Here is a 23,815-nt window from a genome sequence, read left to right as displayed (position 1 = left end):
TATGGGCATACAAAGCTTTAAGAAGAATGGTTGAAGTGATATTTTCAATGTACCTTTCCACAAAAGGCATTAATCTAGCATGTTGCACTATTAGATGATCTACTACTGGTAGAATATTATTAATTTAATGGTTGTCTTTCTATATTATGTAAATTAAGTAGAAACTTTTTATTTTGTACATTTCTGAATTTGTTCTAATGATTATTTTGATCATTTGTTAATAAATTATATATTTTACCAATTACTTCTCATTATTATGGTATCAAAGCTAATTGAATTTTTCAAGAAATTTTATGATTTTAATTTTAAAATTATTTAATTTAATTTTTCAAAATTATCTTTTCCTAGATTTTTTATGAATTTTTTATAGAAATTTTTGAAACCGAATAGGGTTTCATTTCTCTTGGTAGAGATGTTTTTCTCTCCAACATGGTGTTTCATTTTTCTAAAGAAAAATAAATTTTGTGGGCTTGTGGATCTAACTACGTCCTTTTGTAAATTACGTGGTCTCTCTTCTTCAAATTGTGCACATTTTTTGTTGGTTTTTAGTTTATGTATGCAAACACCCTCGACCTAACTAAGTCCTTTTGTAAATGGTGTGGTCTGTCTTCTTCAAATTGTGCACGTTTTTTTGTTGGTTTTGTTTTGGCTAGTTTATGTTTGCAAACACCCTCTCACTCTCACACAAACATTTACTTTTGCATTTGCACAAGGCTCTCCATTTTGGTGTCCCAAACAAGGTCCAATCCATATAGTCAGCTCTTTTTTTCTTGTGCAATGTCTAATTTGCAGCATTATTATTTGTTCGAGGCGGTAGACAACATCTTTTATTGTTTATTTAACCATTTCAACCATTCTTTTCATCATATTTTATATTCTTCGACCTTGAATGGTCATTTTTTTGCACCTTGTGGATCCATTTGCAATTTTTTTCAAGATTGTTACAGACTGCTGGAATTTCATTCAAAACTCTCTTTCTTCATGTTGGAATCAAAATCTCCTTGTAGGTTCTTAGTGAGTTTTTCAAAACCTCAACTGGGTTGTCATCTAAATTTTGAGGGTGTCGATTTATGTGCCTCAAATTTCATACCAACCAGAATTTTACTTTGATTTTAGATTCCTTCTACATTTTTCAAGATCTCTTCTAGGTCTCTGTCATCTTTTTCCAAGTCAGCGAAAAAAAATCTTGAAATTTGTTTCAGTTGTACTTCATTATTTTTTGAAATTTGCACATAACACTTACCTCAGTTTCTTGCATTAGGATTAGTGTGTTATTGCCTCTTCTTTAATTTTTTATTTTTGTGAATTGGGAAACATTCAAGATGATGTCATCGACCAATGATTACAGCCATACTCTTTTTCTACTAAGGCCTTAAATTGCAGATTCAATGGCAAAAATTATAACACTTGGAAGCAACCCATGTTAAGAATATTCAAATATCACTGCCTTGATATGCTTATTTTAGGAATAGAGACTCGTATGTCATTCAAGGATGGTGACTCATTGCAAGCCTCTAATGTCATATAGCTTGTCCGCACTGATGTATGTGGTCCAATGAATACTCCTTATGTCATTGAGCACAAGTATTTCTTACTTTGTGTTGATGATTTCAATCATGAAATGTAAGTGTACTTTCTTAAACAGAAATAAGATGTGTTTATTGTATTTCAAAAATTTAAGGCCTTAGTAGAAAAAGAGTATGGGCATACTATTATATCGCTTAGATATGGTGATGGGTGAAGTTTTTCTCTACACATTTCTCCACTTTTTGTGATACATATGGCATCAGACACCAGTTAACTACACCATACACCACTCAACAAAATGACGTTGTAAAACATTGCAACTACAGCATGACAAAAATGGCCAAATCAATGATGGAAAACAGTCATGTTCCTAAAGAATATTGGGCAAAAGGAGTCTTTTCTATAATCTATCTCCTTAATCGATCTCATACATGTAGTTAAGGGGAAGACTCATGAGGAAGCCTAGACTCACCACAAACCCAAGATCAGCCACCTAAAAGTTTATGGCTTTTTAGCATTTGTATGTATTCAAAATTTGCCCAACGCTCCAAATTGGATTCCAAGAATCAGAAGCTTATGTTTACATGATACAATGACAATCATAAGGCTAACTAACTAATTGATGTAGACACAGCTCGTCTTATCTTAAGTTGTGATGTTGTCTTTGAAGAATAGGGACCATATTAATTTTCCTTGTCTAAGTAGAATTATGAGGATCATCATTTGAAGGCTTCTGATTTGGGTGTCTATCTTTCATCCGGTTCACTTGGAGGGACAATGCAGATTATGTTATTTAATGATGCATTACCTAACTTTCCTTTGGATGATGCTAGCCTTCCACCTATAAATCCTCTTCAACTTCCAATTATCCGCCTCCATTTGATGTTGGCACATCTACTCTTCAGCATAAATTGTGGGCTAAGATCATCCATGATGTTCGTCATGATGAGCTCACTAACGGTAGATCCTCTAGAAATAAGGGCAAGCAAAAAAATACAATTTTCTCTCATTGCCAACCTTCATAGTATTTATGAGCCTAAGACATTTAAAGAGGCAAAAGGGCCTCCAGAGTGGGAACATGTTATGGATGAGAAATACACTTTTTATGTAGAACAACACTTGGGTTCTCTCTTATCTTTCTCCAAGGATGAAGCCCATTAGTTGCAAAAGGGTGCATATAAGGACAACTTAGTTGCTTGAGGGTTTCTAGGATGGGAGGGCAGTGACTATGAGGAGACTTTTCTCCTACTGGCAAGATGAGTGCAATTTTTCTTCTTCTCAATATTGCAACTTAGTTTGGATGAAAAGTCCATCAAATGGATGTTAAGAGTATCTTCATCAATGATAAGTTGTAGGAAGAAGTCTACATGATGTAGCCTCTTGGTTTTAAGGTTATTGGCAAAGCCCACCAAGTATGTTAACTCAATAAAGCACTCTGTGGGCTCAAACAGGCCCCTCAAGCACGGTAAATCAAGATTGGTCAATTCTTGGTTGCTCATGGATATCAGTGTTGCCTTTCTGACAATAATTTGTATATCAAACATTCTAGTGATGATGTTCTCTTTCATGTTGTCTATGTGGATGGCTTGATCATTACTAGCAATTCACCACATTTGCTTGCAGAAATCAAGCAAAACATGTGCAAGGATTCTAAAATGATAGATTTAGAGCTTCTCCATTATTGTGCAAGTGTTGAGGTTTGGCAAATTGATGGTAGCATTTTTATTTCTCAATCTAAGTGTGTGAGGAACTTGCTTGACATGTTTCAAATGCAGGATTGTAAACCTGCTTCCACACCTATGGAGAAATGACTAAAGTTGTGAGCCAAGTTCAATTATCCTCATGTTGATGAAACCACTTTTAGGCAACTAGTGGGCAGTCTCATCTATCTCACTATCACTAGACCTAATTTCAATTTTGCATTTCACACTTCATGATTGCCCTCAAGTTTGATCATTGGGTAGTAATGAAGTGTGTGTTCTGTTATGTGAAGGGGGTGTCTTTGATTATGGACTTCTTTCCACTAGGAATCATTATTCTAGACTTAGTGGGTTCACATATTCATATTGGGTGGGTTTGATTGATGATAACACGTCAACCTTTGGATATGTGTTCGATTCAGGATGAGGTGGAATCACCTGGACTAGTAAAAAGCAACATACAGTCTCACTCTCATCCACCTAAGTAGGGTATCAAGGAGTTGTTAAGGCAACTTGTGAGTAGTTTACCTTCGCCAAATGTTTGTGGGTATGCAAATATCTCAAGTAGGTCTAACTCCCTTGCAATCTAATAATCAAGGAGTTCTCTAACTTGCTAAGAATCTAGTCTTCCATGAAAAAACCAAACATGTGGATGCTCATTGTCATTACATTCAACAATTGTTTAAAGAAGGACAATTCAATTGCAATATATTCCAATAGTGGATCATATTGTAGACATTCTCACCAAGCCTCTTGTTCCAAATAAGTTTGCCAAACTCAAGGGGCAGCTTGGTGGTGTTGATTAATTGACCATTAAGGGAGGGTATTAGAATATTATTATATTGCTTTAATGGTCATTTTTTGTATATTATGTAAATTGGGTAGATAAGAACATTTCTACGATCTTCAATTTCTTATTAGAAACTTTATATTTTATCAATAACTTCTCACTGATAACCACACACTTGGATGATTAGGAGAAATGTATATCAGTGTCAATGCCATCATTGGCATATGAAAAGAGAAACTGAGAGAATCATCATAAAATCTTTGGTTTATTAAACGGACTTACCAATAGCAAATGTTATTTGCGAGCAGTCAACTCAATATTTGAAACTTCACCATTACATTGTTTGTGGACAAGCAATCTTAGGAAGGATGTATTTGTAATGCCCCATTCTATTAACTCATCTTATAGCATCTCCTAACCTATTCCTTTAATATTTCCAATGAGTGGAGTATTATGTCTCTGTAAAAAGGAATTTTAATATTAAAAACTAAAAGAACAAAAAATAAATATTTTTTGTTATATTATATTATATTAGAACTCTCCATCATCTAAGTATCTACAATATTTAATAGTAGTTTCTCTTTAGTTTCATAACTTTTTAACTCTGCATTATGTGACTTACACTTGACTTTCCAAATAGGGCAGTTAAACTCAACCATCAAAATGGGAGCATTGAGTTAATATGACATTTGGACTTGAATAGCATTTCTTATTTAAAATATGGGTGTGGAGGAATTTGGACCCTTTCGTGTCACAAAATGAGGTGTTTGGTTGCTACCATGGTCTCCCATTTTGCTATTATATTTATGCATTAGTATTCTATAAGTGATAAGAGGACAAAATCCCTTGAATCTCAAAACCAAAGGACAAAAACCAGTTGGTCTTCTTCAGCATTCTCATCTATGGGTCAGAGTTGTGTTGTAGATATTATCTTTCTTGTTTTTGGGAAGTATTTCATGGTCTTTCAAATTTGTACACAACACACAGTCAATCAATCTTGGATAGTTGTTAGCAAGTCAGCATATGTGTTGTAGGTTTGGCATGATTACATGATATTATTAATTGTATAATCCATTTTTATGTTGGTAATCAAATACAGTTCTGTCTGATGCAATGTTTAAACTTTATAAATTAAGTGTAGTAGGTTATACAATTTTTGTAAAGGATACTACACAAAGTTACCAAATGACTAACATAAAATGATTCATTGGTCCTTTCAACAGCATAGCCAATTGACAAAAGTGAATTTATTCATCTAGCTATGTAAAATATATCAGCCTCGGTGAACAGTTTATGTGTTTTAAGCATAGTAACCGATTTAGAAGTGGATGCGAGATGCGGGATTTTTATTTTTTTTGAGGGGGGGATGTGGATGCATACGTGTGTGTGTGTGTGCGCGCGCATGTGTGTTATATACACATTTATACTATGTATATGCAAAGAGGTGGAAGAAATATAGAAAATTAAAATATTTGATAGCTTGTAACTTCACCAATACATAATCAAATAATCAATAAGATTATAAAATATAAAACATATCAATGATATGACTATCATATGCATCTATGTTCATGATTTCAATTCCAAATCAGCAAATCATCACAACTACAAAATCAAAATATAATTTATCACCCAATGAAAATGTGGCAACTACAAAATCAAAATAAAATTGATCATTTAATGTTTATCAATCTGGATCCAAATCATATGGATTCGCATAAAACTCATCATCATCTCCATCTCCTCCAATTGCTACAAGTTATCAAAATGGTTCCACTTGTGCTAGATACACCGTGTGTCATGATGTTATCAACATCATCACATGTGATTGTGGTAAGATCTTGAATCGTTGCATCCAAATTTGCACACTCGGGTTCTATATCCCAAAGCTTGGTTGCCCCTTCCTTGCATTGGTCCTCCTTACGTGACAAATGACACAAGTTGGTATTAATGAAAACCAAGTCCTTGTCTTTTTTAGAGTCCAACCAGTTACTCTTTACTTAGTGGATAAAGGAGTATGTACTCCAATTCCTTTCAGCGGTAGAAGAAAAGAACTTGAACCTAGACAATGTTCACAATTACAAAATGACTTATTGAGCTAAAATGTAAAAATAAAAACCAATTTAAAGAATTGTAGAATACATATGGTTAAAAAAAAAACTTACTTGAGAGAGGATTTTGATTGCAAGAGATTGTAGATGCTTGAACGGTTGACCATAGAAGTACCACCATGTGATAGCTCCCATGTCACATTGATCCTTTATTGCAAGAGGACTAAGTTTGGTTCTCATAGCAAATAATCCAATTTCAATCGTAACTTTTATGTGAGTATCCTCATCTACAAAGAGTCTCGCAAAAGCTTTGTAGCACCCACTAGCAACTTCTTCATCTGCATAAGGTGCTACTCTATTAGGTATAACAAGTACTTCTTCGCTATAGTACCTTAGAGATAAGGCATATGCAAGGAGGTGCAATGGGGTAGCCATCTTTTCCCAATGATGATGAATGATTGCTTCAAGTTGATTGTAGAAGGCTTCACATTTTGTGGGGTAAGCCACATGTGCTTGTATTGAAAGTTTTACCTTCTCAACCATTGTGTTCATACCATCAAACACATCCCCCAAACAAGGCTGATCCAATTTAGCAAAACGGAGCATAGTCATGATAGGGTGTGTGAAATCTGATACAAATCGTACATGATCCCACCAACTGTCATCCAAGATCAATGCCTTGAACTTTTGTGCCCTCTCTGAATTTAAAGCCTTCCATCTACCCCATTGGGTTGAAATAACCATTTGGCTTAATGCCTCTTGCACCTTCACAAGTCGTCTCATACCAATTGTATGAGTTGTGAACTGAGTGTTAGCCACCTAAGTCAATCATAACAATATGTCAAGAAATATTGAACATGACATAAAATATATTCAGAGAATCTATAAATAAAACTTAAAATTTAGTGTCTAATAACTACAATTTAAATTTACCTTTAGCAACTCCAAATTGGAGAATGATTTGAATATGGATTGTGACATGTGGTGGTTCGTCACAAACATTTGTATCTCCTCTCCCTCTTAGTAAATTTGTTTCACCCAATCTATTTGGGTTCCAATTTGTTGCATGACTAAGTTTAGGGAGTGTACGGTGCATGGTGTCCAAAAAATATGACCATATTGGCCCTCAACCAAAGCCCATGTATCCTTGCAATTAGTTGCATTATCTATGATCACTTGAATTGCATTCTCACTACCCACCATCTCTATGGCCTAAATGAGAATATTGGAAATGAATTGTGAATCTTTCACTTCCCCTTCACAATCAACTACTTTCAAGAACATTGCCCCTTTGGGTGAAACTACAGTCACATTAATCAATGAGTGGTTTCTCATATCTTTCCATCCATCTGAAAAAATAGAAACTCTTGAACTTCTCCATTAATTTCTAATTGGTTGAAGAGCTCTATCTACCGAAACCCTCTCTTTTGTCAACATAGCAGTACGCAACTTTTCATAGCCGAGACTTGTGTAATCATCTGGTGCTTTAGGTATGGTTGCCACCATTTCCTTCTAATATGGTGATCTCGCCAAATTGAAAGGAAGACCGTTGGCGTAGAGATATCATGCAATGGCTTGATCAACAAGCTCTCGTAACTCCATTTTTAACTCTGTGTCCAATCGACCTCTTTTGCAAAAAATAGTTTCTACTTCTTCCTCTTCCTTTTCTGGTATAGGTAGTTGCAAGAATGGGTGTTTGCAGGATACAATTGACTCCTTGGGTAGTTGCATTGTTTTCTTTGAGGATAGATTTTGATTAAAAAAACTTTGCTTTGACCTTTTTACCAATTTATCAGCAGCTTATTGTTCTTTTACAAATGAAGCTATTTGGGCATTAGATAACCCCTTCCGATCCATGTCTTTGCACATTGAAAACCCTCTACCAATAGGACCCATAAAATGAAGTTTTACCTGAGAGTAAAAGCCATTGAATGGTTTGCCTTTGTTGCTTTGACAATAATTACATTTCCAAAGATATGAACCACCTCTAGAAACTTGTGATATTCTTGTGGTATGTCTCTATAAAGGAGATGCCACATCAACTTTAAAACTGTCACCTACTTGGCCCACTGAAATTTGACTATTGGTGGTGGCCATCTATAAGAAATTAAATAAACTTAAATTGAAGGAAAACTATCAACATCAAGCATATAAGTGCAAAAAAATGATAGAAAACTACTTAAGATGGATTGCTAAACTTCTTGCTTTACTTTGGTTTTAAAAAATTAAAAATTAAAACTTGAGAAAAATTCTTCACAAACTCAAAAAAATGCATCCAAATCTCAAAACAATTCACAAAGAACACAAGAATTGGATTAAATGCTTACCTTAGTTGCTTAAAACTTGTCTTTGGAAGCTATCCCTTCCTCTATAAACAATCCTCTTCAAAAATAATCAACTTTCCTTCAAAATGCAAAATTGGAGAGCAAATGAGAAAAGGAGAGGAGCTGCAAACAAAATGGAGATGATAGTGGTTGAATGTCCTCTATTAGGGCCGTTTGAGGGTTTCCAAGGAAAAATTAGACTAAAATGTATATTTCCCCATGTGCTTTATAAGTTACTTAAGTGGAAAAGATCACTTTAAAATGTATTTTCGAGGGTTTCTTGGATCCCTGTGGATGCATCTGGAAGCTGGCTGGAAGGCACGGCTTCCAATCGCATTTGGCTGGCCCGTGATGGCTTCCGGCCAGCTTCCAGACGCATCCGACTCTACCTCCGCCTCCACTAGCTTCTACTCCTACATCCAGCCTCTAGGGCCACGCATCGGCTTCCAAGGTTTTAAGTGTCATAGGCTTGCCCATAAATTCGATCTTACATTTTGATTCTGGAAAGCATAAGGGCTAGGACTTGATCCCTAAGTTGATACTACAGTTCCTGATTCCTGGCCTGGTCCCTACATCATCAACAAGAAGATTGGAGAAAATAATCCTTACCTTTATCTTTTATGTTAACTTTGTTAGCATCTAATCTTGGGTCATTCAGAAATTACTGCCTTGATTTTAGCCAATCGACAACAATTCATGCCACAGAACATAAGCACCACTTGACATTGAATCTATGATTCCGATTGATCGATGATCGAATCGTGATAAGTGGGTCGAAGCACATCCAATAAGGGCCTTGCCACTTTATTTCACTTCCACAGTGAGTGATTGCCTATGAATGCCAAATACTCCACAAACAAGCAAATCTAGAATAAGTTTTCCCTTGCTTTTCTAATTAAAGAATAGAGCAAACGAATCAGGTTGAAGTCAAAAGTTTGGATAAATTCACAATGTCTTTAGAATATCTCCATTTGGCAATTTTTGTATTTTTTTGAGACGAATCCCACCCCTTCAACCTCTACTCCAAATCCATCTTTCTAGTGTGTAACAACCTGCAGTGATGGAATCCTTGCAAACACTTTTTGCAAGGTTCAACTGTACACACGTGCACCAACCTTGACTTCAACACCAAGACCCAATCTTGTACCAGTTCTCAATCCAGCATTCACTGTGTCAAACAATGCAATTATGCCAACTAGGGGCATTGATGCTGTATTGGCACCAACAATGGTGGCTCTGATGCCAGCTGCAATTTGCTCATCAAGATGCGAGGCTGATCTGAACAGGCCAACTTGCATCAAAGCAAAAACAGTTCCATCATTTTTGCATAAGTTCAAACTTCTGCGAGAATCCTCACCTACCCAATTTCCTCTAAGGTGCCATTTTCAATTAGAGGCACATTTCCTTGTAACAGCTGGGAATGCTTCAACATCCCAACAATTCCATCATCTTGACATTAACGTATATATCATATCCTATATAGTGGAATCAAAAGTGCTGGACTTATGCAGTTCTTATTTCATAAATTCTAATCTTTTACAAGGATTTCATCTCTCTTCTTTGAGGTTTCATTCACAGAACTCATTTTAGTGTGCACTGAACTACAGTTAATATATATTATGATTTATCTATACAGTCTTTGTTCATTTCCTTGCTGTCTAGTTTCTTTTTTTTTTTGCAATAAATATGTATTGTTTACTTAGTACGTCTTTAGCACTTGCTCTTGGCATCTTGCGATTTGTGACATGGTTGGTTCTCATTAGCCATCTTGTCCCTTGAAAATCTCTAGGATCTGAATCGTATTCAATTCTGCACTACAAGATTGCAGAAATATAAAGTATAATTAAAAGTAACAACGCACACAATGATTACCAGATAAACAACGATTCTCATTTAAGGAATGTTTCTTCAATTATTTGGCACAGGGAGGATCCAGGATAGCATACCTTCCCTAGCATAGTCCTAGTTCTGAACCCTCTACTGTGAAGCCCTCGTGTTAAAAATAAATTGCAATATGAACATTGGTGAACATCATGTCATACACACAAATTTGGAGACCACTTGGGGCATTATTCTTGCTTCTACATTTAAAAATCCAAACAATGCATTTATCGTATGGTGCTCTTAATGCATAAAATCAAGGGCCTAAATAGAAAGATGTGTTTTCTACTGGTTTAAACTTTATACATTATGATGTTCCATTTGGTGCTTCCTTGTCATGTAATCACTTTGTCTAACTTCACTAACAAAATCATATGCTTTGTGTTGTCTTCCTTCTTTACGATAACCATATGTAATGGCATTATAAGTCTGCTCATTTGGCATGCAACCATGTTTCTTCATGTAGTCAAGAACATTCTTGACCTCTTCAGACATTGCAAGGCCAGAATAAGCTGTAATAAATGTATTGTAAGTGATAATACAAGGACGGATGCCTGTATCGATCATTTCAGAGAAAATCCTTGAAGCATCTTGCATGAGACCCTCTTTGCAGTATGCACTGATTACACTGTTGTAGGACAAAACATCGGGCTTCACACCAGTTACTTGCATATCTTTTAAAATAGATTCTGCCTTCTTGCAATTTCCTGCTCTGCCGTACATGCTAATCAAGGAATTATATGTCACCAAATCCGGTTTGCACCCAAATTGCTTCATACTATTTACAACTTCAAAAGCTTTCTCAATCAGGCCATGTTTCCCATACGTGGAAATCATCATATTGAATGTAATTAAGTCTGGGGAAAACCCCCTACGTTTCAGTTCCAAGAAAGCATTTTCTGTCTCCTTTAACAAATTACATTTACTATATGCATGGACAACTGATTTTAGGAGTACCCAACTGGGATGAATGATTCCTGCTTGTATATCTCCTGCTAAAGCATTCAATTGCTCTAAATGATCACCATTTGCATAGGCATGCAATAATGAGGCATAAGCATCTGCATTTGGTTTATAACCTTTTTCATTCATATCTTTCAGAACAGCCTCTGCCTCCTTCCAGTGCCCTTTTCTAGACAATGCATTTAAAATAGTATTGTAAGTCAAAAGATTAGGAGCAATTCCTGCTTCCAACATTGCACTATATGTTGCCAAAGCACGTTTGATAGACCCACATCTACCATAAGCACTAATCAAGGCATTAAACGTATCTCGCTTAGGATACACTCCAGCTTTTATCATTTCCTTATAAATTCTATCAACATAACAGTGCATTTCATTTCTTGCACACGTAGTCAGCAAGATATTCCATGTGACTCTATCAGGGGTACATCCAGCAGATCTCACTTCAGCAAATACTTCAAGCATCTCTTTGAATTTTCTTTTATTCCCATACATACCAATAATAGCATTGAATGTGCATATATTTGGATGACAATCATTGCTCTTCATCTTCTGAAACAGCAATAGCACTTTGTTTTCTCTACCTGCCCTGCCAAAGGCAGATATCAGAGTTGTATAGGTAACAACATCAGGCTTAATTCCTTTGCTTGTCATTGTATCCATTAAAACGGCAGCTTCATCATAGAAGCCAGCTCTACAGTAAGATGATATCAATATATTGTAAGTCACAACATTTGGTCGGCAATCTTCATTCTTTTCCATTTCCCTCAATGTGATCAGAGCTTCTTTATGCAAACCTGCTTTCCCATACACATCAAGAAGAGAATTGTATGTTATAATGCAGGGAACACATCCCTCCGCCTTCATCTCTTTAAAGATCTTTGTTGCTTCTTCATGCAGCGCTGCTCGTACACAGGCACCTAATATAATATTATAGGTGTACAGATCAGGTTTAAATCCTTTATTTTTCATCTCTTCGACAACTAAAGGGATTTTATTCCAGGAATTGCCAACTCTCCCATACACATCAAGCATTACATTGTATGTGACGAGATTAGGTTCACATCCATCTTCCTGCATACTTTTGAACAGAGAAATTGCTTGCTTGTATTTGCCAGACTTGGAAAGCAAATCAATCAAAGCAGTATATGCATAAACATCCATTGCATAACCTTCTACCAGAAGCTGCTCAAAAAGATCACTCGCTTTAGAAAACTCAGAATCCCTTCCCAGAGAACTCAGCATGAGCCCAATTGCCTGTCCACTGGATTTGCGGGCTTCGTGATTTCTCATCCACTTGAAAACACCCAGAGCATTCCGCCATTTTTTAAACCCCGTCAAACCCCTTAAGATTGCAATAAGATCCCCTTCTACTAATTTATCTTGTGCCATATCTAATATACCATGCACTGTCCTATTTTCTTCGAGAATAGACATGAGAATTGACTTACCGGTTTCTGAGAGCTCCTCCCTCCATGGCTGCCTTCCATGGCTGATGTCCAGCAAATCTGAAACATTGTCACCGATCAACGAATTAATGCCCTTTTCAGCTTGGGTATCGTCTTTTCTGGTGCACGGTAGAGAATCGACATCATTTTCAAGTTGGGTGTCCATTTTGATGACGTGGGTGCCATTTTTAATGAAACCGATGCCATTTTTTGTGAAACGGGGGTCATTTTTAATGAGTGGGGAAGAACTGGTTACTGAGTCTGATTCAAGGGTAAGATTTTGATTGGTCTTTCGAGATTGGGAATTGGCATTGGATTTGGGTTGGGTAACGTGAGATGAAGAATCAGTTGTATGCTTGATAAGTTCGATTAGGGTAAGTACGGGAAGTGCCTCAGATTGAGGTGTTGAGGGAGGAGATATGCTTCTTGGATTGAAGACATTTTTGGGAGGAGCCGGTGCAGGTCTCAGACAAGGAAGAGATATTTTCTCGGCCATTAATTCTGCTTACTATCTTTGCCCTGCCATGATATCGATACAAAGCATACAAATATCCAACTCTCTTCTTCTGACGCGACGGATATAGTCCCTCAGTATCCCAATTATCAATCAAGCTCATCCCAGTAAGAACCACACATTAATTTTTTCATTAATATTAAAATTCGGCCGCCAATTGCCGATATCCTCGATCCCCTTCATTCTTCCTCAATAACATTTTTAAGAATTTAGAATTATAGAATTTAAGACAAACTTACTAAAAGATCATTTTCAATTAAATTTCAAAGTTATGGGGAATGTTTCTTTTTTCCTTAAATTATATAAAGATTATCATTAATTTCCTTAAATTCTATGAAGATTATTATCAATTAAATTTCAAAGTCATTTATAAAGATATATTATTATTATCAATTAGAGAAAAGATAATTTTTCCTAAGCTTAAAGTTGAGCATAAAAATTATTTGAAATTATTTATAATTGAAAAGCTTTTGATTGTGGTTTGGCCCTTTGATGAAATGGTGGGGCTTTTTACCTATAGTGTTTACAACAAAGGTTCAAGTCCCTATGGGGCATTCTCTAACATGGTTCTCAATGCAGAGTTGTTACCTATCAATGCAAAGTCATTACCCTTGACCCTTGGTGAAATAGTGGGGCTTATTGCTTGTAGTGCTTACAACCAAGGTTCAAAAACATTTTTCACTTGTGAATGGGTCGTGTGGGGTTAATCCCTCTTCTCCTTCTTCTCAGACTCTAATAGAATGGGAAAAAACACAAGAAAGATGGTGGAAATGCAATTTTGATGGTGTTTCAAAAGGGAATCCAAGGCCATCTCAGGTAGGATTCGTAATCACAGATGTAAGTGGAGACCTCATAGCACAGGGTGGTGAATGCCTTCAAGATACAACCAACAATGTTGTTGAAGTTGAAGCAGCTTTATTGGCTATTAGGGCATCGCAGAAACTGGGGTTTACAAAACTGCATGTTGAAAGGGACTCATTAATTATTATCAACGTCATCATAAAAGGGGACATGGATACATGACATTTACAAAACTACATCCACAATATAAAATTTGAAATAATACCAATTGTTAGAAATGATAGTCCACCAAGATAACTGGGAAGGGGGGTATGAATTAGTTATCCAATTTAAACATTTATCAACCTTAATTAATCTTAACCATGCAACCAAAGTAAACAACAACCATAACAAGATGTACATACACAATTACACCAAATTTGTTAACTAGGGAAACCCTTGATCAAAGGGAAAACCTTGGTGGGAATGATGTCCACAAAGATATATTGATATATATTTCTTGTTAGAGGATGGACCATGTTAGGAGTCTATAAACACATTCAATACATAAGAGTCCCTGTTAGGAGACTTTGAATCCATGTTAGGAGATTCCAACCCTGTTAGGAGTTGTGCCAACCTTGTTAGGGGTTGTAGAAGGCAGAAGGACCCACTGTCCAAATAGCTTATGGGGCAAGACCACTAAACTTCACTGTCCAACTAATCTCTCAACTATTCCTTGCAGAATAATTGTTTGTATTGTGCTTTAACCTCTTTCCTCTGTCCTGTCAACTGGACCAATCATTGTCAAACCTTGTAGACAAGGTCACAAACCTTAGATCCAAATATCAAACCTCGGATCTTAGAAGAAAACCTCGACAATGAAGTTTTCTCCAACTTTGCTCTACTCTGCTTATCCTCGCATATCAATTTGTCTCTCTTCTATTTCACTCTTCATGCTTCTTGCAATCATTCATACATCTATTCATAAAAAAGGAAAATGTCCTTCCTTTATAGCAAATCCATAAAAAAATTCCCTGAGTCGGTTATTACACCTTCTCAATTAATTATTATAGGACCTCATTAAGAACATGTTATACTTGGCGATAACATTAATCAGTCGCCTTGTAACTTGAATAACTTTTCGTACGTGTAATATTATGACAAGCAAACTTAGCCATGTCATCATCAACATGTCTTCTACACGCCTTTAACCTTTCTTCTCAGAATAACAACTCTGCTAAGAGATATAACAAGTTTACTAGAACATGCTTTTGTAAACTCTATCTCAAAATAGTTTTTACCAAAACTTGCATAACTTCTTCTAGACTTAATATCTTTTTCTCCCGAGGTTATCTGCATATACTAGACAATTAGTAGTATCTCCCTTTAACCTTGCTAGTGAAAATACTCAATGATCTGTCTGTACCAACTTGATCTTTACTACTATTCTTCTATCAGATACCACAGAAAATTGCTATGTTGACATCAATGACAAATGTAGTCACAAATGTAACATATCATCATTATAATGATCTAATCATGTTTCTACAATACTCCCCCATAGGAATATCATCAGCATTCATGCTTCCAACATGGAGACCTTATAGCATAGGGTGGTAAATGCCTTCAAGATACAACCAACAATGTTGTTGAAGCTGAAGCAACTTTATTGGCTATTAGGGCATCAAAGAAGTTGGGGTTTACAAAACTACATGTTGAAAGGGACTCATTAATTATTATCAATGTCATCATAAAAGGGGACATGGATACATAACATTTACAAAACTACATCCACAATATAAAATTTGAGTTGGCCACCCTATAGGACTTTAGAATCACACACATAGAAAGAGCGAGGAACAAGGAAGCAAACATAAGGTCAAACTAGGGTCTTACTCTCAACATGTTTGAGATTATTATGGAAGACTTTACTAATGTCATGTTGGATGATTAAACATCTCTAAAATTCATTTTTTCCACCTCATTTAAGCACAACTACAAACTCTTTAATGTAGTGTGTGTGTTTGGGGATCGGGTAAAATTTGTCATTCCCAAGTAGTACCACCTTGGATGTGACTAACATTTTATTAAAAAGCCATCATTCACCACCTTCATTTTAATTATGTGAGATTTCCTTTTATCCTCGCATGTTTTTCTAGGTGCAGAGCATTTACTATGTTTGATTGCTTGTTGAACTAAAAATGAAACTCTCCTTTATCCTACATCGTCAAAAACCATTGAAACTATTACATGGCCACAGTAGGTGAATTAGAGTGGATAACATATTTAAATTCTCTAATCCTAGATTGATGGATGTAATGGCCTAGCTTTTGAGTGAAATTTTTTATCAATTGGAGAACCACTATCAAATAAACATGAAAATCTACTCAATGATTTTAGCTTGGGCACTACAATTGGGCAAAGGGAAGGACATTATCTAGTTCATGATGCATCAATTGATCTCATAGGAAGCTTTAAAAGGGTTGGAGAATAATTTAGCCACCTATGTTCTTGGCATTGGAATTAATTTAGGGGAAAGGGCTACTAGCATTGAGAAGATCCCAGGCACAAAAATAAACCCTTTGTGTGGAAGTTTGTGGAAAATCTGAGGCATAAATGATTTAAAGACTCAAGGAAGGCTTGATTTTCCCTAAAGTTATTGGTTATGCAACACACCATTGATCAAGACATTTTTCTAATAAAAGCTATGGTTGGATGGACAACCATAGATGAGGCTCGCCTTGGGGAGTTGTTGCGCCTGCCCCTAGTTTGCATTTTGTTATTTTTCCTAAACTCTTTTAGGCCAACTTTATGCTTGACGATTAGTGGCATTATTTTGAGATCATTAGATACTATTTCAGATTCAGTTGATTTTATGATGAGATTACTTGATACTCTATACTTCATGTATGCATGATGATTATTACAGTGTTTTTCAGTTATTGATGATGTTTAGTTAGATGGATCATTATGTTTGTTTTTTCTTATGGATACTTACCCCATACTACATGTGTATGGTGTGTGTGTTTGTTTTCTTTATGTATGACGTTTCCGATGTGGTTAAGGAAGGGAGTCGTAGTCACCTGCTAGTCGAGATCTACACGATGCACCACTTCTTGTCATTGCCTGTTTAGCTTAGAATATTGTGTCTGTACATGCGTGAATTTTATGTAGGTTGCAAGTACCGGGTATCAACTTCCTTGAATTGCAAGGATGAGCATACCTTATCGCATTATCTCTATGGTAAGAGAGGGAAGATAAATTCTTGAGTCCAAATTGTAAACCTTTAAGCCATTTGTCCTAATTGAAAATTAGGACAAGTATCTAAGTTGAGTACCCTCCGAATGCGTCGAATGACATTAATTCATAATTACAATCCCTTTAGTTTGATTTTGTATGCGTTTTGCTATGATGGATTTTCGTATTTTGTTTCATGAGTCTAGTGAATTTTCTATTAATTAGATCTAATTAAAAGATTAAATTAATGATTTAATTTAATGAAAATTATTATGATATTTTAAATATTTGATTTAATTAATTTGGAGCATTAATTAAATAAAAATAATTAAATTTGAAGATAAAGGCTATAAGAATATATTTAGAAGATGATAATATTTATTTAATTTAATAATAATATAATTAGAGTTCATTTTTAAATAAATGCTAAATAATATTATTATCTAAGTTAATAATATTTTATCAATTGAATTTCAAAAATGAATTAGAAAGTGAAAATATATTAGTTTATTAAAAGTTTTTAGATCGCATGATGTATGCATGAGATTAAAATATAAGAAATTAATAAAATAAATGAATTTAATAAAGATATTTTAATTACATAAAGTGCACATCAAATTAAAATTCAATAAATTAATTAAAAGAGGAGTCAAGTGAAAATTTAATAAAGTTATTTAATAATGCAATTAATGTGCGTGGAAAAGATAAAGAAAAGATTAAGGAAAGATTAAGAAAAGTCAATAGGAGTTGAGGTTGGTGAGCAAGGAGTCCTCTCACGTGATCGCACAATTAGTGCCCCAAATTGAGGAGAGAACTCCTTATCACCCATTGAGGGTTTGTTTTTGAGGGACCACGATTTTTGGAGAAGGACGGAATTTTCGAAAAGGAGAAGGTTTTGAGAGGGGGAAATTATCTACATGCTTCTTGGGGGAAGTGATTAGCACTAGTGTCCAGGTAGACACTTGTGATTATTCGCTAAATTTGTTACACTCTTTCCTTCTTGTCTTCATCGTGTATGTTGAATGCTTTTCTAAAGAATTCTTGTGACAAATGTTTTCAGTAATATGCATTCCTAGTATGAATATTTAATCTTCTGTTTATTGGGAAAATCAAAAGATTAGTATACCCTCTTTCAATAGATTAAAGAAACGAGAAATCAAATTTGGGAGGGGTTTTGAAAGAAAAAGAAATTTTAAATCAAAAATTTGAATGGTTTATTGGATCTTCTCTATCAGATTATATTCGCAAATGATATTAAAAAAATAATAATATAAAAAATATATTTTAATTAATTATTATGGACGGGGTGTTGTTGATAAATTGTTTGTATATAAACAAAGTAATTTTTAAAAATAATAATAAATAAATAAAAATTTAAAAAAATTAATATATTTTAAATAAACGAAATTTTAAAAAAATTACATAATTTAATTGGGGAGGGGCAAGTTTTACTCACCTCCTACCCCCTTACCTTAATGCTAGTGCCTACAGCCGCTGTTTGCAGCCATACCTACAACTGCATTTGCAGTACGACTGTGACAGCAGCCATATGGTCACGGCTTGCAGGGATTTGAAATCGCTTTAAGATTATTATTTTTTAAATTATATATTATTTATTATTATATTAATAAAGTTTTGAGTTATATTAAATTTAGTTTATATAAAATTTATATATATATATATATATATATATATATATATTGATGTTAATTTTATTATATGTTATTTAATGTATATTAAAAGTTATTTAATATATATTAAATATTTTTTTTAAAGTTTTTAGTTTATAAAATGTCAATAAATAATTATTATTAATTAAACTAATAGTTGTTTAGTAATAACTTAAATTATATTTAAATAAATAATTATTATTAATGATTTAATTGACTTAAATTTTAATAATATCTAATTAAGTTATTATTAAAATGATTTGGAATTGTAGACTACGAATTATATATTTTATTAATTAATCTAATTAAATGTGATTTAATTAAGATTAATTAATAAGGAAAGTTGTTTAATTAAAGCCATAAATTAATTAAATTATTATAATATTGATTTTTAATAAATTCATAGATTATTCTCTTTGGAAATCAACAAGCATTATTTTAATAATTTAAATAAATATAATTTACCCTTGGAGTAATTCAGAAAATTGATTTAAATCAAATTGGTTAATTGGACTTTTATTCTAATATGGGTTAAACTTTAAGGATTAAGATGTAACCCTTTAAATTTGAAAACTCAGACTGAAATGAAAAATTGAAACCTTAAGGGAGAATTCAAGATGAACACCAGACAAGCTTGGCGACCCCCCTCGACAAAAACTAGGGTTTGAAGATGAGGCTATAATGACACCTTGGTTGCGACGAGATGGGTGAGATAGTAGGAGCAGAGGTAATAGGCATTTCATGCAGAAAGCACATGGGCAAATTGGTCTGGAGAGTGGAGCCTCTAGCAAATCATGGTCGTTTTCAAACTTCTATCAAGATAAACAAGTCGATGTTAGGGAATCTCAACGAAGGATTAGCAGTGGTTGGAGTAGGGATTGGCAGTATGATCAAATGGCTGGGTGGAAAGGAAATGGAGCTCCCCAGTGTTTTAATGGTAACCTGGTTTTGCCCTGTCAATTTGATTTTAAGCGGATTGAAAAGGAAGTTTTGACGACCAAAACAAGTCCAACGGGTGCAAATGGTAGTCGTGGGTATGTCTTCTAAAACCCTAAATAAGAATATTTTTAGGATGTCAACTCTTCCAGTTCAAAATCCTTCTTGGAGTGAGTCGGTTAAACACCTTCAATGTAGGGCTTTGTTCTTGAAATGGTTAGGGCCTTGGCCATCTTTAAGAAAAATCCAAGACTGGTTGAACACTAACTGGGGGGAAAATATGGAGCTCAAGCCTTTGCTGAATGAATTTTATATGGTTATTTGTCGAACTCCTAATGATAAGAAGCCTATATTGAGTGGAGGCCCATACATGATGGATGGAATAGGCTTTTATGTTTGTGATTGGTGGCCAAATTTTAACCTAGAGACTGAAAAAGTGAAAGAAGTTCTAATTTGGGTAAACCTCAAAAATCTGCCATGGGAGTATAAGGATGAGGAAACCCTAAGGATGATTGGGAATAGTTTAGGGGTTTTTCTTCAATCTGAAGAGGTGCTAGAAAAGAATCGCTTGTTTCAGTTTTCTAGGATTTTGATTAAAATGTAAGATTGTTACTATGTGCCCGACCAAATTGCTATCCACAGCTCGCAAGGGGAATTTTTGGTGGCGATTGATGCAGATTATGTTGATCATGCAAATCCTCAAGGGCAGCTAGGGAAAGGGAAGGGGCAAATGGAGAATTCCTACTTAGACTTGTTGAAGCTGATTGAGTAGCAATGTGAAATCATTTCCCCATGGTCAATTTCCTTTGAGGAGGAAATGATATGCAGGCCTAACATATATGAGATCTGCTCTAAGGATTGGGAGATAAACCCTAGAAAAAATGGCAGTAGGAAAGGTGTTGGTGGGAATGGTGAGACTACTACCTAGTCTACACAGGTGGTTATAGAGACCCCTTACTCCCAACAGATTATCTAGGGAGCCATTGGAAGGCTCCTCTCCATCAAGGTCCTAGTTCTATTGTTCTGGATACTTTAGACAGGAGTGATGGTGTGAATGGTAAACACATTCTAGTATAGAGAGAGCTATTGATTCAGAGGCAGGAGAATGGGGAGAAGGAGATGAGGGATTCTCCTTTACCAGAGGGCAAGGACTGGGTGGATGAAGAAATGTAAAAGGTATATAGATTTCTCCTATTAGAATGTTGGAGTCCTTTTTGGATAGTGAGAAGGAACACAGGAGGGATGCACCGGCTTCAAAATTAGAGTTCTCATATGATAAGGATCTTGGAGTAGATGAGTGTGGGATCTTGGATTTGCTGGTGTTGGAACAAGAGTGTTCCATTTGAATGACACCATCAAGTATTAACAAACCTAAGGTTGCAGAAAAGAAAAAGAGGGGCCCAAAACTAGTGAGTGTTAAACTTGCCTTGGCTAGTTGTGCAATGGACCAGGCTAAACTATTGAGATTAGGAAGAGGTTATACCTCTTCTTGAAAGCCATGAGGCTGCTTTCATGGAATGTTAGGGGCTACAATGCCTCTAAGAAATTGTGCTTGGTCAAATGTGTGCTTGATCAGGTAAATTTAGATGTTTTTTACAAGAAATGAAGCTTAGTGGTGATGGTACGGGGGTCTTTGCTAAGAAATTGTCATCTTGGAAGTGCTTGTTGGTAGATGTTGATGGTGCATCTGGGGGCTTTGGGATCCTTTGGAAAGATAATTATGTTTGTATCTCCTTGGTGGATTCTAGCCCTCATTGGCAACTACTAAATATTTCTTCTTTTCAGCTGTAGATGAGTTTTTTGGCCTTTAATATATATGGATCATGTCAGTAGACCCAGAAGTCTCAACTATGGGCAACCTTGACAGAAAAATTGAGTTTAGGGGAGGGCAAGTTGGTGCTATTGGATAGTGATTTTAATGCTATAATATCATTGAGTGAGAAATTAGGAGGGGTAGCCAGTTTAAATAGAAGTCATCAAAAGTTTGTTGATATTGTTCTTATGAATAATCTGCAAGATTTACCCTTCTCTAATGGAGATTTTACTTGGACTAATCATAGGAAAGGTTTCACTAATATTGCTGAAAATATTGATCATTTTCTCTTGGGTGGTGATTGGATGAGCATGGAGTGGTTATGCCAAGCAGACATTTTACCTCTTACAAGTTCTAATCATTTTCCTATCTGCTTAAATATTAGGGATGATTCAAGACCGGAGCATGCTCCCTTTTGTTTTGAAAAGATGTGGTTGTAGGAAAATGACTTCTTTGATTTGATTAAAAGTTGGTGGAGTTTAGCTCCTAAATGAAAAGGCACCTGCGCTTTCAAGTGTTTTAAGAAATTGCAGTTCTTAAAGGAGCAACTGAAGGTATGGAATAGGGAGGTGTTTAAAAATATCTTCGATGAAAAGTTCAAGCTAGAGAAAAAGTTAGAGGAATTCACTGAGGTGGTTACAGTTGGGGGAATGGATGATGCTCTTTACCAACAAGAGTTGAATCTGAAAACAAAATATGTTGCGGTGTTGCAGAAGGAAGAAATCTTTTGGAGGCAAAAGTCTCATGAACTGTGGCTTAAAGAAGGTGATCACAACGCTAAGTATTTTCATAACTCTGTGAAGGAAAGGAGGTCAATTAACAAGATCTTCTCCATCAAAAACTTGAATGGTGATACCATTATAGACCAAGCATAGATCAATGGGGAGGTTGTAAGATTTTTTAAGGATCTATTAGGTGTTTAGCATAAGGAAGCTTCCAAGGAGATGTGTCTTGGCTTGTTGGATGGAATCCCTTAGTTGATTTTAGATGCACAGAAAAAAATGTTGACTTGCCCAGTGTCAAGGGAGGAAGTTAGGATGACCCTTTTTAGCATGGGGAAGGCAAAAACACCTGGTCCAGATGGGTTTCCTGCTCTTTTCTTTCAGGAAGCTTGGGACTTTTTGGGACAGGATCTTTGGGAAGCTATTGAGGAGTCAAGAAGGAAGACTTTTGTGTTCAAAGATCTGAATAATACTTTTCTATCCCTCATACCCAAAAAGGGGGAGAGGGAGACTTTCAATGACTTCAAGCCTATTTCTCTTTATAAAACAGTTTATAAAGTGATTTCTAAGGTAATGGAAAATAGACTTAAGCTGGTATTGCCTACAATTATCTTGTCTAAACATAGTGGGTTTGCCCTTGGGAAGTCTATCTATGAAGGTATTATCATAGCCCACAAAGCAATTCATTCATTGAAATTGAACAGGGAGGACAGGATGATGATTAAATTAGATATTCATAAAGCTTATGATAATTTGAATAGGCCTTTTCTACTAAAAGTTCTTGATAAGTTTGACTTCAATAGTGGTTGGTGTAAGTGGATCCTCTCTTGTATTAACTCCCCTCATATCTCTATGTTAGTCAATGGAAGCCCTCAAGGTTTCTTTGAAATGAAAAGAGGTACCTACCAAGGGGATTCACTATGTCTCTTTCTTTTTATTATTTTGGTAGAAGTTCTAGTGAGATCAATTATAAAAGCTAGAAAGGATAAGAAAGTGGAATAGGTTGCAGGTTGCAAGAGATGTGGATCGGGTCATGCATTTACAGTTCGTGGATGATAATTTTTTAATGGGGGAGGCAAGTATAAAGGAGGCTCATTGTATTAAAAATGTTTTGGAGGTCTATGGTGAAGTGTCAGGGTAATTCATTAATTGGCAGAAATCTAAGAACTTTTTCTTTAATACTACAAGGAAGGTTCAGGCAAGGATTTGCAAAATTTTTAGGGTAAACTATGGGATGTTACCTAATAAGTACTTAGGTATCCCACTATTTTCAGGTAGAAATAATTCAAATCTTTGGAAGGATTTGATTGATAGCTGTATTAAGCATATGGATGGTTGGAAAGGGAGGTGGTTGTCCTTAGCAGGAAGAATCTTATTGCTACAAACTGTTATCATAGGAATTCCTACTTTTTCAATGAGTTGTTTGAAAATTCTAGTGGAAGTGCTAAGGTATATTGAA

At 35.3% G+C, this 23,815-nt stretch overlaps 2 protein-coding genes across 2 annotated transcripts; one reads left to right on the top strand and one right to left on the bottom strand.

Annotated features, from left to right (window-relative positions):
• Positions 1-10,453: 10,453 nt before the first annotated feature.
• On the bottom strand, positions 10,454-13,386 carry LOC149550156 (uncharacterized). Its single transcript, XM_089793270.1, has one exon. It carries the CDS (start codon positions 13,178-13,180, stop codon positions 10,574-10,576), a length of 2,607 nt encoding a protein of 868 aa, XP_089649396.1. The 5' UTR covers positions 13,181-13,386; the 3' UTR covers positions 10,454-10,573.
• A 7,316-nt stretch (positions 13,387-20,702) lies between these two features.
• Positions 20,703-22,509, top strand: LOC149550155 (uncharacterized). Its single transcript, XM_089794437.1, has 2 exons — positions 20,703-20,732; positions 22,168-22,509. Exons 1-2 carry the CDS (start codon positions 20,703-20,705, stop codon positions 22,507-22,509), a joined length of 372 nt encoding a protein of 123 aa, XP_089650563.1.
• Positions 22,510-23,815: the final 1,306 nt, after the last annotated feature.

This window comes from Cupressus sempervirens, chromosome 7, assembly GCF_028749045.1.
Source record: "Cupressus sempervirens isolate cs-2001-9-10 chromosome 7, ASM2874904v1, whole genome shotgun sequence".
Taxonomy (NCBI): domain Eukaryota; kingdom Viridiplantae; phylum Streptophyta; class Pinopsida; order Cupressales; family Cupressaceae; genus Cupressus; species Cupressus sempervirens.
This window is presented reverse-complemented; position numbering and strand designations above follow the sequence as displayed.